The sequence below is a fragment of the Eucalyptus grandis genome, chromosome 3, assembly GCF_016545825.1.
Source record: "Eucalyptus grandis isolate ANBG69807.140 chromosome 3, ASM1654582v1, whole genome shotgun sequence".
Taxonomy (NCBI): Eukaryota; Viridiplantae; Streptophyta; class Magnoliopsida; order Myrtales; family Myrtaceae; genus Eucalyptus; species Eucalyptus grandis.
Window position 1 is genome coordinate 3,137,803 of NC_052614.1, and position 17,126 is coordinate 3,154,928.

At 41.3% G+C, this 17,126-nt stretch overlaps 1 protein-coding gene and 1 pseudogene across 1 annotated transcript; both read left to right on the forward strand.

Annotated features, from left to right (window-relative positions):
* The first annotated feature begins 4,789 nt into the window (after positions 1-4,789).
* On the forward strand, positions 4,790-9,832 carry LOC104436117. The gene is made up of 7 exons (XM_039308678.1): positions 4,790-4,992; positions 6,046-7,472; positions 7,831-8,012; positions 8,701-8,911; positions 9,127-9,364; positions 9,448-9,597; positions 9,691-9,832. The coding sequence occupies exons 1-6, from the start codon at positions 4,790-4,792 to the stop codon at positions 9,581-9,583; spliced, it is 2,397 nt and encodes a 798-aa protein (XP_039164612.1). The 3' UTR covers positions 9,584-9,597; positions 9,691-9,832.
* On the forward strand, positions 9,721-15,707 carry LOC120291393 (annotated as a pseudogene).
* The last annotated feature ends 1,419 nt before the right edge of the window (positions 15,708-17,126 follow it).

Below are 17,126 nucleotides of genomic sequence, written 5' to 3' on the forward strand. Positions count from 1 at the left end.
TTATATATTATATGTATATAAATTATATATATAAAAAATTGATCCGGTCCGATCGGTCCGGTCGGTCAGTTCCCACCTTGGAACCGGGACCGACCAACCGGTCGCCGGTTGCAAGATTAGGAACCGGGAACCGGACCGCCGACCGTGGAACCGCCCAAAACCAGCCGGTCCAGTCCGGTCCTCGTTCGGGCGGTTTCCATTGCACACCCTTAGTTTGCATCAATATGAAAGATAAAAACAGGCTCGTGCAATGCTTTATGTGCAGGCTCGTGCAATGCTTTATGTGTGGTCACAAAAATGGAAAATAAAAGCCATTGATGCTTCTTGGTAGTAGTTTTCACTATGCCAAGGACAAATCGTTAACTAGGATGGTCCAGGAGTAATCCCTGAAGAGAATAATATCGATTTAAGATGAGGGATGATCCAAGAGCACGCCTCAAAGAGAACAATATTGGTTTGGGATGAGGGATGAGGGATGGTCCAAGTACATGCCTTTATCCCAAACAACATGTGACTTTGCCTCGTTCATGAGAATAAGATGCCCCAAAGAAAGTTTCAGGATGCCGCTAGGCCATGAGCCTGATCTTGTGCCAAGCCATAAGCTGGCCCTAAGCTCGATCAACTTGGCTTTGTCCCCAACTAGTCCTGGCCATGCGCTAGACCAGGATAGGCCACCAACTTAGCCATGTCAGTCAAGCTTGGCTACATTCAGTCTCGTAGGGATGATCAAGTCTAGGGTGGGTAGGTTCTAGACGTTGACCATATACACTACTATATTATAATTGGTTTCTCTTTTTTGGTTCATATACCTTACCTTATTTGCACTTTGGAACCGTTTTAGCACTTACTCTATTTTTCCGAGGGTGTCAAAACTTAGTAGGGAATGTCACTTAAGTGCCAAAAATTAAGAAAGTGATACTTAAGTGCAAAATCGGAACAAAATAAATCACTTAAGTGCCAATCCAACCAAATTCCAACAAAATTGTTGACGTGGCGATATTCTGGCGAAATAAGTGCAAAATAGCGTCATTTTACACACTGATATGGCTAGATAATGCAAAAACGACATCGTTTTGGTGCTAATATAATAAAAAAATTAATAAAATTAAATTAAAACTAAATTTATTTAAAACATTTAAAATACAAATAGAAAAAAAAAATTTTAAATGGAGGGGGAAGGGAGGTGGGCGAGGGCCGAGCCCTCACCGCCACCACCTCCCACGGTCATAAGGAAGGGTCGGTGACGGAGGGGGCCCTCACCGAATCTAGGCGGCAAGGACTGGATGAGGGCTCGCGGGCCCTCACCACCACCATGGCCGGGGCCGACGACCTCGGCCGACCCCCTCGTCGCCGACCCTTCCCGGTAGTGGCGAGGGCTCAACCCTCGCTTGCCTCCCTTCCCCCTTTTAAATGTTTTAAATAAATTTAATTTTTTATTAATTATTTACCATGCATGCAAACGATACCGTTTTGCACTTATTTCGCCAAAAAATCACAATGTCGAGTATTTTGGTCGGATTGACACTTAAATGGTCAATTTTGCTCGATTTTGACACTTAAGTGTTACTTTCATAACTTTTATCGCTTAAGTGTCCATCCATGCCAAGTTTTGGCACTCCAAGTATTTGATACTCATTTTTCCAATTCAGCTCCAAGGTCTATCCCGTTTGCATTAGAACCTTCTCTCGCAATCGCCCAATATCCTATACTGACTTCAAACTTTACATAAATACGCAAGAAAACAACAACGTAATCCTCCTAATTTCTTGACTTCTAAGAACTTCTTGGGCCCAAACACTAGTGTAGTGATACCCGCAATGACAACGAGCTTGGGCACACCAAGACCAAGTAAGGCGTCAAACCCCTTTTGACCCTTTGGTTTCACCTCCTGCCCAATTCAAAAACTAGCGAATTGCTACCATGGCAATGCAAATTAGCGCTCTTGGTGGTTCTTGTTAGGGAAATCCCTTATGATGTTTTGAAGATGACAAAATAAATCAAAGGCTACTAACATGTTTGATGGTTGAGTAATAGACCATGCAGATGTTAGAACATGTAAAGCATATTGTCAAAGTGTGAAGACGGCCAGAAGACTGAACGTATATTTTGAAGATTTCCAGTCTTCTGTGTCAAAGTCTCAAGACTCAAGACTCAAGACTCAAAGTCTCGAAGACCGCTGCAGGCCGTGTCAAAGTCCGAGACCCTGCCGACTCAAGACTCTATGCTGAAGTTGAACCGAGGAAGACGACTCTATCTTTGTCAAGCCGAACCGGGTACGACCTTAAAGCTAAATGCTCGAAAGCGGATATGTTCGGACCCAGTTGTAAAGTCTAGAGACTCAGATTGTAAAGTCTAGAGACTCATATTGTAAAGTCTAAAGACTCGAGACTTTACATCCAGTTACGATGAATCGTAACTCAAGCCCAATCATACAACGGCTAGTGATATGGTTTGGATTCCACATCAAGATTGATTTGATTGAAGACAAGATCTTTCTACACGAAGAAGCTTTACTTATGGAAACCAAGATTTCGTTTGTATGGGCGATCGGAATCAATTTGGGATTCTACCTTTGTCACTCAACGGCTACCAAATCTTCTAAGATACGAGCTGTCCAATGGGTATATTGGAAGACGATTCTCCGGGATATTGTCCAACGGGTAGTTTGGAAATGGAGGAGTATTTAAGGAGATGAAGGACCGATGAGCAAGTAAGAGACGGAGCGTAGAATTTATAATTCCAAAGTCTAAGCGACTTTAGATCATATACTTGTCTCTTGAGAGCTTAAACGTTTGTAATCGTGAGAGAAATACCAAGAGAGTGACTTAGTGAGATAGTGTGATCTACTAAGTGTTTGCACTCGGAGTTGTAATCTCTTGTTGATTGCATAGTGGAATCCGGCCAAGAAGGCTGTTATCGTGGGAGAGTGGACGTAGGCTTGGATTAAGCCGAACCACTATAAATCTTTGTGTTCTTATTCTCTTCCCTAACTCCTTTATTTTGTTCATACTAGCACTCTCAGTTCTGGCAAGAGAAGAAGGGTTTAAGAGGAAGACGGAGGAGGAAGAAGAGAGTAAGAGTGAGGTGGGAGGCAATCTTGGGAGGGAAGAAGGAGAAGAAGCTTCACATGAGCTCTCTTCCACCCAATTCTCAGCATAAGACATCATCAAACCCACAAATCAAAAAAAAAATGCGTGATGAGCACAAGAAAGAACAACCCACGACATTCGATTGAAACTCTAAGAGAGAGCGAAACAACACCAAAGCAAGACACCGAACAAGGAAACTTAGATAACGTGAAACACAAATAGGGCTTACAAATGAGATCTTCTTTATTGATGAGACAAAATAAAGCAAGAGGGAGCCAGCAATGGACAATGTGACCGTGAGCCGACAAGGGAAGGAAGCAAGCAAAGAAGAGGAATGATGAAGGAGAAGTGCCATGTGAGAGGAAAACGCAATTCTAATGTAAGAAATCAGGGGGAAAATATATATATATATATATATATGTAGGTTTTGGACTCTTTGAACTTACAAAACTAGTTTCAAAACCAGTTCCAAAACAACCTGTTGGTCTGATTCTCTAGTGAGTATTCACTCGAAACCAGGGACCAGATCCGTTCAAACCAATTTCAAATGTTATTAGGCCACACCATTAAATTAGGGTGCTATACCATCAAACTAGCCTTGCCATTAAATGAAAGTTTATTAGGCTACTTGTGAGGGCCATTTAATGAGGACAGGTTTATAAATAAAAGACCCTCTCCCATTTTCACCGCCCTTGGCTCGCTTCTTCCTTTAATTCCCTCTCTTGTACTCTCCCTCTTTCTTGGCCCACATTCGCTTGCTCACCCTCACTGCTCAGCCATTCTTGGTTAACCGCCACTACTTCGTCAATTGTAAGTAGAAACCCTAACCCTCAGTTAGGGTGATGACTTACGTTGTTGATTTGGATGTGTACTCATCGTGCTTAGTTATGTGCATAATGAGGAATGTTTTGTATGGTATGCTCATGTCTTTAGATGCATAAGTCACAATCATGCCCCTGCTCATAGACAAGTCTCGCTCGGCTTTGGACAAGCATTGAGGGGTGTCTGTTTGAGCCATGAGTAGCTTCATCATGTTCTCCTTCAGGCTTAGTTATGTACATGCTGACAAGTGTTTGCATGATTTGTTCATGTGTTTGCATTCGTAAGTATGATCACACCCCAGGTCACGAACGAGTCTTACTCGGTTTTAGGATCGACGTTGAAACGTGATGGATCCGAGCCTTGCTTGGTCTTAAATCGGCATCTAGGTGTGTCAATTTGAGTCTTGCTTAGCTTCGGATTGACGTTAAGCGTGTTGGTTCAAGCCACGAGTTCTGTGCCACACTTGGCTTATTAGTATAATTATCATGTTATAGGTCATGGCGTACACACACTTGCATGAGCATGCCCTCGGGCCTTGTTTGCTTCAATTAATATGAAAGATAATGAACCAGCTCATGTGATGCATGATGTGTGGTCACAAAAATGATAAATAAAAGCCATTGATGCTCCTTGATAGTAGTTTTCACTATGCCAAAAACAAATCCTTCACGGGGATGGTCCAGGAGCACACCTTGAAGACAACAATATCAGTTTAGGATGAGGGATGGTCCAATAGCACGCCTCAAAGAGAATAATATTGGTTTGAGATGAGGGATGGTCCAAGAGCACACCTTAAACCCAAACAACGTGTGATGTTGCCTCGTTCATGAGAACGTGATGCCTTAGGGAAAGTTTTGGGATGCTGCAAGGAGTGGGCGATGTCTTTGAGAGAAACGGGAGGTCCCTTGAGGAAGGGTTGTTATTCGGGATGCTGCTCAATGGTGATGTCAGGCTCGAGGTCGGAAGCCCTAGTTGATGTCAAGAAGCCCTTGAAAATACGGGAAGAACCATTTGAGACGGTTAATGAATCTTTTGTGCATGTTGATATGCATTGTTTGTTATGCTTGTTGACAAGCCAAAGGTAAGGCATAATTTGATTGTAAGTCAGAATTGATCACATGCATATAGTCGAGATGTAGCAATAGATTTACTATCGATCTACCATCGATCCATAGCATGAATGATATTCGTATGCTATGTTCGACGACAAGATATCCTCCTATCTGAGGATTAGTGATTTTACTTACTAAGTTTTCAACTCCCTATTGTTTTCCTTAAATTTGAAGATATAGAAGTGTCACCATTTGGAGCCGAGGCCATGCTAGAGGAGATAGGAATCCCCTAATCTACAGTTGATAGAAGACTGATGTAAATAAGAAAGTGTTCATAGAAAAGAAAAGGGTTTGTAAATATATTGACGCTAAATAGAAGTAGTATGTTTCATGTTGTGTTTTCCTAATTACTTATTTGTTGTATTGTCTAGGAGATAGTTGTTGTACACGCTTCCACATACTCATAATAACAAGATAAAAATAAACGGGTCGATAATCACTATCATACTGCCATTGCTTCGCCTAATGACAAAGTTAACTCCCTTAATTTTCATCTTTATGACCCTCTTCTCTCTTCCCCATGCACACGCATGCATGAGCTCAACACCACCGCCAAGCTTGTGGCCGATTGGTAGAGCTTAATATAGTGTCATGCTCACCCCATATAGTAATTGTAACCATAGAAAGAGTTTTGGACTTGATCATGGGTTTCACTATAAGCGGGAAAAAATGTATTGAAAATACAAAGGAAGATGGTGTACTGTAATAATCATTAAAAAAAAATAAAAAAGGAGAGAAAAATGATTTGAGATGTATAGATGCCATCGAGAGAAAAGCAACGAAATGAACGCACGTCGAAAATAGATTTATAATAATGCTAAGTGAGAAAGAAGAAATAATTTGTTTATATTTGGACGACAGACTTGGAGGGATTTCGAAAAACTTCACGAGTCCCCCGTAATCCTTTCCCTCAATTCCGACAAGATAGTGTTTTTGAATCGCCTCTCTTCCTGTTCGTCCGTTCCATCCTTTGGCCGCCATTGATACGTTTGTCTGTTACGGACAAGATTGTAACAAGTCAGGTCCGAGGAACGGGTTGGATTCGACAAGATAAAGACCCTAAACGAAATATCCGCGGCCTCGACCAGGACTGAAGGGAAGAAGAAGAAGACGCCTGAAGGCTCAAAAGTCACTGTCGCAGCCAATGAAAGCGAACTGTCCTCCATGCAAACGTGGGAAGATTTCACTGGAAGTGAACGTACAACAACAATTAAACGAAACGAACGACCGCCATGCACTGATTGCCTGAACCTTCGGATAACCGATTATAGGACGCAGCAAAGGTGTCGTCTTCCTCGTCTTCCTCCTCCCATCATCTCAAACCCGACACTTTCTGCTTTCACGTTGTCTTCCGAGCTCTCTTTCATGGCCGGCGAAGGCAAAATCGCATGTCTCTTCATCTTTTTCCTCTGTCTCCGCCCATCTTCGGAGGCACAAACGTGGGTCAAGTCCGGTTACTTCTATGCCGGCAGCGAAATCCCGGTCTCGGACATCGATTCCTCCTTGTTCTCTCACCTCATATGCGCTTTTGCTTCCATCGACTCTTCGACCCATCCACTCTCCTTCAACTCCTCCTTTGAGCAAATCTTCTCCACCTTCACGAGCACCGTGAAACGGAAGAACCCTTCGATCACCACGCTGCTGTCAGTGTGGGCAGGCGGAGAGGATCCTTCAGCTTTCGCTTCGATGCTGGGCGATTCTTCTTCAAGAAGGTCCTTTATCGAATCCACGATAGAAAAGGCAAGACTTTATGCGTTCAGTGGGATTGATCTCTTTGGGGTCTGGCTCGGTAGGAGCGTTAACATTACCAATTTGAGTGTTCTTTTGGGAGAGTGGAGAGATGGAGTAGATGCTGAATCAAGAAAATCCGGGAAACCTCGGTTGCTGCTAGTGATGGATGTTTATTGTCAACCCATTGTTGACTCTCTGAGTTTCCCACTTGATTCAATTCAGAGATATTTGGACTGGGTTCACCTAATTGCTTATGATAACCATCTGCCCACCAGGGAAAAGTTTGCCCTCCCTCATGCTGCTTTATTTGACCCCGCGAGCCATAACAACACAGACTTCTGCATAACTTGGTTGCTGACTAGAGGATTTCCTGCAAGAAAGCTAGTTCTGGGCTTGCCCTACCATGGCTATGCTTGGCAGCTCAAGGATTCGAGCGGCGATGCCATTGGCCATCCAGCGGTGGGTCCTGCTGTCACGGCGGATGGGTCATTTGGATACAAGGCCATCAAATCATTTATCCGAGATTTTGGTTACGGAGCCAGTTCTGTTTATAATGATACATATGTGGTGAACTTTTACAGCAAGGGGTTGGTATGGATCAATTTCGATGATGTGGAGGCCATCCGAGCCAAAGTAACTTATGCCAAGGAAAAGGGGCTTCTTGGTTACAGTGTGTTTCAGATTAACAATGATCAGAACTGGGTTCTTTCCAGGACAGGTTAGGATAAGTACCTCAAAGGAATTCTTGATGACTGTTTTAAAGTATTATTGTATTGAAAATGTAGAACTAAATGCAATTTATGGACTTAACTGCCTTGTCAGCTCAAGAATCTGGTGAAGATCAGCAAAAAAGGCGATGGGTCTGGCTAGTTATACTAATTTCGATTGCTACAGTTGTCCTCCTTATATTGGGCCTGATATGCTACTTACAGAGGAGAAAATTGAAATCAGAAGGTACATTTTCTAAAGTTCACTGGAGGATTGTTATATCTCTGTGGCAATTGGGAACATTGACTTAGGATTCAGCAAACAAAGGATTAGAGTTCTAGATTCATTTTCTTTGTGTTTATTCTCAGGTATTTTGGGTGTAATAGAAGGATTCAGTAGGCAATTCAAGACTATGGTGTGTAAAGGTGAAAGTCTTGAGAGCAGTGCTACTAATCTGCAAACATTTGGTTATGCCACCCTCAGAGCAGCAACTGATAACTTCTCGAGTGAAAATAAGATTGGAGAGGGTGGATTTGGACCTGTTTACAAGGTAGGCCTTACTAAAGCTAATGATTTCCTTTTTGTTTCATTTGCAAATCATATGAAGCATGATTTAAGTGCCAGATTTGGTCCTTTTGCTCAACAATATGTGTTTGTAGTGTTCAAATGTGAGCAAGGAAAATAACTCACCCCTTTTTCATACTCCTTTTGCTCAAGAATATGTGGTCTTTGTTGTGTATGGACTTGACTTAATACTGAGAAGGTAAAAGTAATGGGACCTTGCTACCATCGCTACGAGAGAACGCAAATATTTCCATATGTTGATTGAAGGAATGCCAGCTTTATCTCCAGCAGCTACCAGCTGGTTAATTTATACCCACAATTTCAATCACGTAGTCGGAATCAACCAGAGAGTACATCCCATTAAGGTACATGCCCCCTCTAATTAAGCAGAAAGATTTGGCATCACAACCCAACACGATAAGCTTTATATATTTAGAGATGCAGCATAGGTTTCTTTATGATGTGTGTGGGCTTGTAAGTTTCATTATAGGAGGTTGGACTTGGATGCATTCTCCTCAAATTCTGTTTTTCATTTATAATCCTTGAGTTATGTTACTTGTGTCATGGACAAAAAACTGTCTTCCAGCATAAACAGTGAAGTTTAGTTCCGAGTCTAGCGTGTTCAAGTGGAAGTCAGTTGCGCTGTACTGACTGTCGGCATCCCTGTTGCTCAGGGCAAGTTGCGTAAAGGACGGGACATTGCAATTAAAAGACTTTCAAAAACTTCGAACCAAGGGCTTGAGGAGTTCGAGAACGAAGTTATGCTTGCTGTCAGCCTGCAACACGTCAACCTCGTTCGCCTTCTTGGATTTTGCACTGATAGGGAAGAAAAGATGCTGGTCTATGAGTACATGCCAAATAAGAGCTTGGACTTCTACCTATTTGGTTAGACTTCTTTCATGCTTCTTACAATAGTCATTAAGCAAAACTCCAGTGTTTTCAAGTAACATCTAGTGTGATGCTTCAAAAGGCTTAAATGGGTCCCCAGTTCTGCTACAATGGCTAGAGGCAGACCCTTTTAAACATTTGGAGTACACAAAGGTATGCAATGCTCAAATTTCACTTCTGGTTCTAATAATCTTCAGGTTTTAATGATGCAGATCCAATAAGGAAATATTTGCTGGATTGGGTGCAACGTGTTCATATCATAGAAGGCATTACACAGGGGCTTCTTTATCTCCACGAATACTCGAATTTCACAATAATTCATCGAGATTTGAAAGCCAGCAATGTTCTGCTCGATGATGAAATGAACCCCAGGATATCAGATTTTGGTATGGCGAGAATATTTAGGAAGGATGACGCCGAGGCAAGTACCAGCCGAATCGTTGGGACTTAGTAAGCAAGCTAACTAGGCCCTCCTTGTTTTACCTCACAGATATTCACTCCTGCTTAAAACCTAATTTTGTTTTTGTATACAGTGGGTACGTTCTGCCAGAATACGTGAGGAAAGGCATATACTCAATGAAGTACGACGTCTTAGCTTCGGGGTACTGCTGTTGCAAATCATCAGTGGTAGAAGGACCTCATGTTACCACGGCCTTTCTGAAAATCTGAATCTTCTTGAATATGTAAGTAGAGATTATTCGTGATTCGAAATTTTCCAGGCTCAAATTTAGGAACATGAATGGTGACTTTTAACCAACTAGCATTCTTTATTTCAGGCATATGAGCAGTGGAAAGACGATAAATGCATGGAGTTCATTGACCCGTCTCTGGATGACTATTCATCATCGTGTAAGCTCTTGAGATGCATGCAAGTGGCTCTTCTATGCGTGCAAGAGAAGGCTGGGGACAGGCCCTCCATGTTGGAAGTCTCTTCAATGCTCAAGAATGAATCTTCAGCTGTGAACTCCCCCAAGAAGCCTGCATTTTCAATTAACAAAGATGAAGATAAAGATGAGGACGACAAGTGCTTGCTCAAGGAGGCAATTCATTCAGTCAATGATGCTTCAATTTCTGAATTGTTTCCTCGCTGATTATACGTCGCAGGTGTCCAACGCTGTGAATACTAATACCATAAGAGAGAATCTTTGTTTAATTATTTGGTTGCCCATTTGGGCCGGGAAAGGCCTTCCAAAAACAGAGATAAGTTCTGGCAACAATTTTAATGGTAAACATTTCTTTATTTCTGTATGCATTTTCATCATCGTCCACCATTAGAGGATCTTACTATACTTCCTGGACACCGGACTTCACCCCATCAGACATAGACACAACTTTGTTCACTCACATCTTCTATGCTTTCCTCTCCCCAAGCAACATCACCTTCAAGTTCGAGCTCTCGGAGCCAACGGCAGTGGCTCTCGAACTTCATGAGCACCCTCCGTTTTGCGAGCCCACCGGTCAAGACCCTCCTCCCGATTGGCGGTTCTGGAGACATTCCAGCCGCTCTCTTGGCCGAGATAGCTTCATGCCCTTCCTCAAGAAAAGTCTTCATCAATTCTTCAATGGAGGTTGCTGTTAAAGCTAATAAAAACAACAATCAAAACAGAAAAAATTTTGTTGTTTGAGAGAGAAAGAAGATGAAAAAACAGAGCATAGCACTTCATACGTCTTGTGTGAAGGAAAAAAAACTGTCGAGTACAACAACTAAATATAAAGTAAAATTGCTCACGTAAGTGTAACACATAACTGCACACAAATGTGTTATTAACTTCCTAGAAAATAGCAAAAACACTAAATGCATAACTAAATGAACTTGGCTGTTTTTTAATTAAAAAAAACAGAGGAAAACAGAGGAAAATATGACAGAAAACAGCAGCTGAACAATTCCAACAAACTCCTCCTTAGATCAGTTGCTGTTGCAGATTCCTACTTTCTCTTTTAACAGCTCAAATCTTCCAACCTGAAGTGGTTTTGTGAACATATCTGCAAGCTGATCTTCAGATCTGCAATAGACCAACTTAATTTCGCCACTTTGTTGCACCTCATGCAAAAAGAAAAATTTGACTTTGAAATGCTTGGTTTTTCCATGGAAAACTGGATTCTGAGATATTGCTAAAGCAGCCTGATTATCCATATTAACTTCAATGCAATCACCAGAATTCAACCACAGATCCTTCATTATCTTCTTCAGCCACAAAGCTTGATTTACAGCTGCAATAGCTACTATAAACTCAGCCTCTACTATGGACTGAGCTACAATCTCTTGCTTTTTAGAACACCATGAGAAACAAGCAGAACCAAGACTGAAACAATACCCAGACGTACTTTTCATGTCATTCACTGAACCAGCCCAGTCACTATCAAAAAATCCTTGTAAATTAAACTTCTGACCTTTCTTAAACTTCACACCAAAGAACAATGTTCCTTTGAGATATCTCAAGACCCTTTTTGCTACAATCAAATGTAACTGACTAGGACTATTCATAAACCTAGATAAAACACTCACAGCAAATAGAATATCTGGTCTGATTGCTATAAGATACATGAGACATCCAATCAGACTTCTATACATAGAAGCATATACTGCATCTGTTCCATCATTCTTCTGCAGCTTCTCTTTAGCAACCATAGGAGTGCTTACACTTCGACAATCTTCCATCTAAAACTTCTTTAAAATTTCCTTCATGTATTTTTTCTGACAGATGAAGATCTCATATAAAGCATGTTTGACTTCCAGACCCAAAAAATAAGCCATATTTCCCAAGTCTGACATCTCAAAAACTGCAAATAGATCTTGCTTCACCTTCTCTATCAATTCTATATCATTCCCCGTCACTAATAGATCATCTACATAAAGTGATAGAATTACAACACTGTGATTCACCTTATTGACATAAAGAGTGAAGTCACTTAAACTTTTTACAAAGCCAAAATCCTGCAAATATCGATCTATCTTCCCATACCAAGCTCTTAGAGCCTGCTTCAGTCCATATAGAGCTTTCCTCAACTTGTATATACTCTCTTCTTGCCCTTTGATACTGAAGCCTTCAAGTTGTTCAACAAAAATCTCCTCCTCAAGCTCTCCATTCAAAAATGCAGACTTGACATCTAACTGAAATATAGGCTCCCCTTCTCTGCTGCAATAGCTAACAGTAACCTTATTGTATCAAGTCGTGCAACAGGAGCAAATGTTTCAGAATAGTCTACTCCCCATATTTGTGCATAGCCTTTCACCACCAGTCTAGCTTTGTGTTTATTTACAGAACCATCAAGATTAAGTTTTGTTCTAAACACCCACTTAACCCCAATCACATTCTTATCAGATGGTCTGTCAACAAGCTCCCATGTGTGGTTTTTCTGGATCATTGCAATCTCGTCCTACATACTACAATCCACCTCTGATCTTTCTTAGCTTCCACAAAGTTAGATGGTTCGAGCATTGCCACATTGCTTCTTTCATAGATTTCAGCAAGTGACCTTGTGCCTCTCACTAGTAAATCGTCCACACTGTCTTCCAATCCATCTATAACTTCATCAACCTCTACATTTGTTGCATGTTTTTTTTTTTTTCGAACTGCTGCTATTTTGCACTCTTTCCTTCCATCCAATTCCACTCATCTTCCTCTAGAAAAACAATATCTCTGCTTACAGTCACCTTCCCTATCATAGGATGAAAATTTTGTAAGCCTTTGATTGGAGACTGTACCCAATGAAGATTCCAAGCTCTGCTTTCTTATCCAGCTTGTCCCTCTTGACCTCGGGAACATGAGTGTAACACAAACACCCAAAAGCCTTCAAATTTTTCACAAATGGTTTAATACCATACCAAACTTCAAAATGTGTTGACCTCTCTAAGGCCGTCGTGGGCAATCTGTTTCAACAAGAACACTACAGTATTAGCTGCTTCAGCCCAGAACTTCTTAGGTAACTTCTTCTCCTTCATTATACATCTAGCCATCTCCATAATGCTTCTGTTTTTCCTCTCACTTACCCCATTATGTTGAGGTGAATAGGGAGCAGTGAACTGCTGCACAATTCCTTCTTGCTCACAATTTAACTTAAACTTGTGAGCAATATACTCAGAACCATTATCAAACCTAAGCATTTTAATTTTCTTCCCACTCTGATTCTCAACTAAGGCTTTAAACTTCACAAACACATCAGCAACTTCAGACTTGGCTCGCAGAAAATAAATCCAACTCATCCTAGTCATATCATCAGTGAAGGTAATGAAATATCTGCTACCATTGAGAGAAGACTCAGACATAGGTCCACACAGATCTGTGTGGACTAATTGCAGCTTCTCACATGCTCTCCAGCCTCCTCTTTTGAAAGGAAATCTGGCTTGCTTGCCAAGAAGACAAATTCTGCACTGTGGAAATTCCTCCTCCAAACTTAGCAAGTCATCTGCCAAGATATTTCTCTGCATAAACGACATGCTCTTCACTGTGAACAAGCCCAAGTCTTTTATACCATAGCTCTGCATTTTCTTCTTTGCACTTTAAAGCCATTTGTTGCATCTCTTGTGGCTTGAACATGAAACTCTTGTCCCTCATTGGGATTCTTAGCACTTCTTTGCTATCTACATTATTAATAAGACATTCCTTCCCTTCGAACTTCACTTTATAGCCCTTCTCAACTAATTGACCAACACTTAACAGATTACGGTCAATGTTTGGCACAAAAAGAACATCACGATCGGCTTCACCTCCCGATTTCCTTCAATAGCCACTTGTACCCTTCCCTTGCACTTCGATATCTTGTCCATTGCCAATTCGACTCACGGACACATCGACTGTCTAGACTCTAAACAACTTCAATTGCCGGTCATATGATTAGTACACCACTATCCACCAGCCATGCATCATTACCAACGAAGATTCGAAAAAAGAAGCTATAACAAGTGTTCTTCCTCAATTTCATTCTTGCTACTGTGTTTTTCACCTTCTTTGGTAATTTTTTTTTATTCTGAGATGGCTTCCATGTGACCCAACTTGTGACATCTTCTACATCTAGCATCAGGCTTTCTCCAACATCTAAAAAACTAATAATTAGTTCCACCACAGTATTGACAAGGCTTTTTGTTCATCTTCCATTTGCTAAACCCACCAGAATTTCCTTCTTTTGCTACAAACTTGGAGTCACCAGCATTTTCTCTGGACTGAATCAATTTCTTCCCTTTGCCTCCATCATTTGACTTCATTTTAGCTTACAGCACACCCTCTACAAACTCTTCTCTTCTCATCAGTCTTCTATACTCCTGTGCCTGCAGAGTATTTAAAAATTCTGTAAGCTTTATATCAGCTAAGTCTCTTGTATTTTCCAGAAAAGCTATGGTGGATTCGAACTTCTCTGGAAGAGATATCAGGATCTTCTGAACAAGCCTTTCATCCTTCAAGTCAGTCCCTAAAACTCTGATTTTTTCAGCTATCCCAACCAACCTATCAAAGTACTCCTTCACTTACTCTGAATCCTTCATCTGCTGTCTCTCAAACTCCTTCAAGAGATTCAGCACCTTCATGCCTCTTATCTTCTCATCTCCCTCGTATTCATCCTTCAAGAAATCCCATATTGCCTTTGCAGAATCACATCTCATGATCCTTGTGAAGATAATGGGTGAAACAGTAGCATACAGGCAAGACTTTGCCTTGGCCTTCCTTGTGATTCTCTCTTTATGGTACTTTATCTGATTCAAGGTTAGATTGTCTGGAAGTGGAGCAACCTCATAATCATTCTCCACAACCTCCCATAAATCATGACCCTCCAAGAATGCCGTCATCTTAACAGCCCAAGCCTGATAATTTTCCCCGAAAAAGGCCGGAGTAGCCATTGTAGAGAATCCATTCGATCCACGCCTCCATCGGCTTTTTCTTTGATTGGAAGCAATCCTCACTCACTTATCCTCACTTCCACGGTACCTTAAGATCCCACAAATGCTCTGATACCAATGTTAAAGCTCATAAAAACAACAATCAAAACAGAAAATTTTTTGTTGTTTGAGAAAAAAAAACAGAGCATAGCACTTCATACGTCTTGTGCGAAGGAAAAAAACTATCAAGTACAACAACTAAATACAAAATAGAAACTGCTCACGTACGTGCAACACATAACTGCACACAAACATACTATTAACTTCCTAGAAAATAGCAAAAACACAAAATACATAACTAAACGAACTTGGCTGTTTTTAAATAAAAACAGAGGAAAATAGAGGAAAATATGACATAAAACAGCAGCTGAACAATTCCAACAGTTGCAAAGAAGTTTGCATTTGATGGGCTTGACCTTGACTTTGGGAATGGCCTAAAAACCCAAAGGAGATGGAGGATTTGGCCCACTTGTTGAGGGAATGGAGGCTTGAGATCATCAAAGAGGTCCGAGCCACCGAGCAGCCCCGCTCTTTGCCGCCGCGGTGTACTTCGCCTCCGACTTCTTCCTCGATGCGGTGTACCGCATGTACCCGATGGCGGCCATTAGGAAGAATTTGGACTGGATCAAAGCCATGTGCTACGATTATCACGGGGCGTGGGACCCCTCTACCACAGGCGCCCAAGCTACATTCTTCGACCCAAAGAGCAATCTAAGCTCGATCCACGGACTCAAGTCTTGGCTACAGGCAGGGCTGCCCGGAAAGTAGGTGGTCATGGGCTTGCCCCTTTACGGAAGGTCATGGGAGCTCAAGGACCCAAATGTCACCGAGATTGGCGCCCCGGCAATGAAGGCGGGCCCTGGGGGCGGCATGCCTCTTTACTCTAATGTATTATCGATATTAGTCTGCCAAGCAATCAATTAACCCGTCTAATAGAATACTAGCAAACTGTCTCTCTACGTTATTTGTTCCCATAAGCATAGTGATGATATGTGTTGAGGGATGATCAATTGGTCAAAATCACCCTTACCACTTACTTGCTCTTGATCCCCTCAGGTGGAATTATTAGGTCGAGAGTAGATAAATTGTGTGAATCTGTCCCTTGAGGAAGGGTTGTTAATCAGGATGCTACTCAATGGAGATGTTAGGCTTGAGGTCGGATGCCCTAATTGATGTTAGGAAGCCTTCGAAAATATGGGAAGAACCGTTTGAGATGGTTAATGAATCTTTTGTGCATGTTAATATGCATTGTTTGTTATGCTCGTTGACAAGCCGGAGGTAAGACATATTTTGATTGTAAGACGGTATTGATCACATGCATATAGTTGAGGTGTAGCAATAGATTTGATATTGATCTACCATTGATGCACTAGCATGAACGATGATCGTATGCTATGTTTGACAACGAGACGTCCTCCTATCTAAGAATTAGTGATTTTACTTACTAAGTTTTCGACTCCCCATTGTTTTTCTCAAATTTATAGGTATGGAAGTCTCACTCTTTGGAGCCGAGGCTATGCTAGAGGAGATAGGAATCTCCCGACCTACAATTGATAGAAGATTAATGTAAATAAGAATGTGTACATAGAAAAGAGTTTATAAAAATATGACGCTGAATAAAAATAGTGTGTTTCGTGTTGTGTTTTCCTGACTGCTTAATTATTGTATTGTCTAGGAGATAGTTGTTGTACACATTATGTTTGCTTATAATAATAAATAAATAAAAATATTAAAAAAAGGCTTGGCCATCACTATCTTACTACCATTGCTTCTTCTTTTTTTTTTGACTACTACCATTGCTTCACCCAATGACAAAGTTAACTCAATTTTCATCTCTATGACCCTTTTATCTCCCTCTCTCCATGCGCACGCATGCATGAACTCGACACCACCGCCAAGCTTGTGGCTGATTGGTAGAGCTTAATATATTGTCACGCTCGCCCCATATCGTAATTGACCATAGAAAGAGTCTTTGACTTGATCATGGGTTTCACTGTCAGCAAGAAAAAAACGTATTGAAAATACAAAGGAAGATGGTGTATTGTAATAATCATAAAGAAAAGAGAAAAATGATTTGAGATGTATAGATGCCATCGAGAGAAAAGCTACGAAATGAACGCACGTGTCAAAAATAGGTTTATAATAATGCTAAGTGATTTGTTTATATTTGGACGACAGACTTGGAGGGATTTCGAAAAACTTCACTAGTCCCCCGCAATCCTTTCCCTCAATTCCGACGAGATAGTGTTTTCTGGAATCGTCTCTCTTCCTGTTCATCCGGTCCATCCTTTGGCCACCATAGATACATATTTGTCTGTTTTCGGACAAGATTGTAACGAGTCA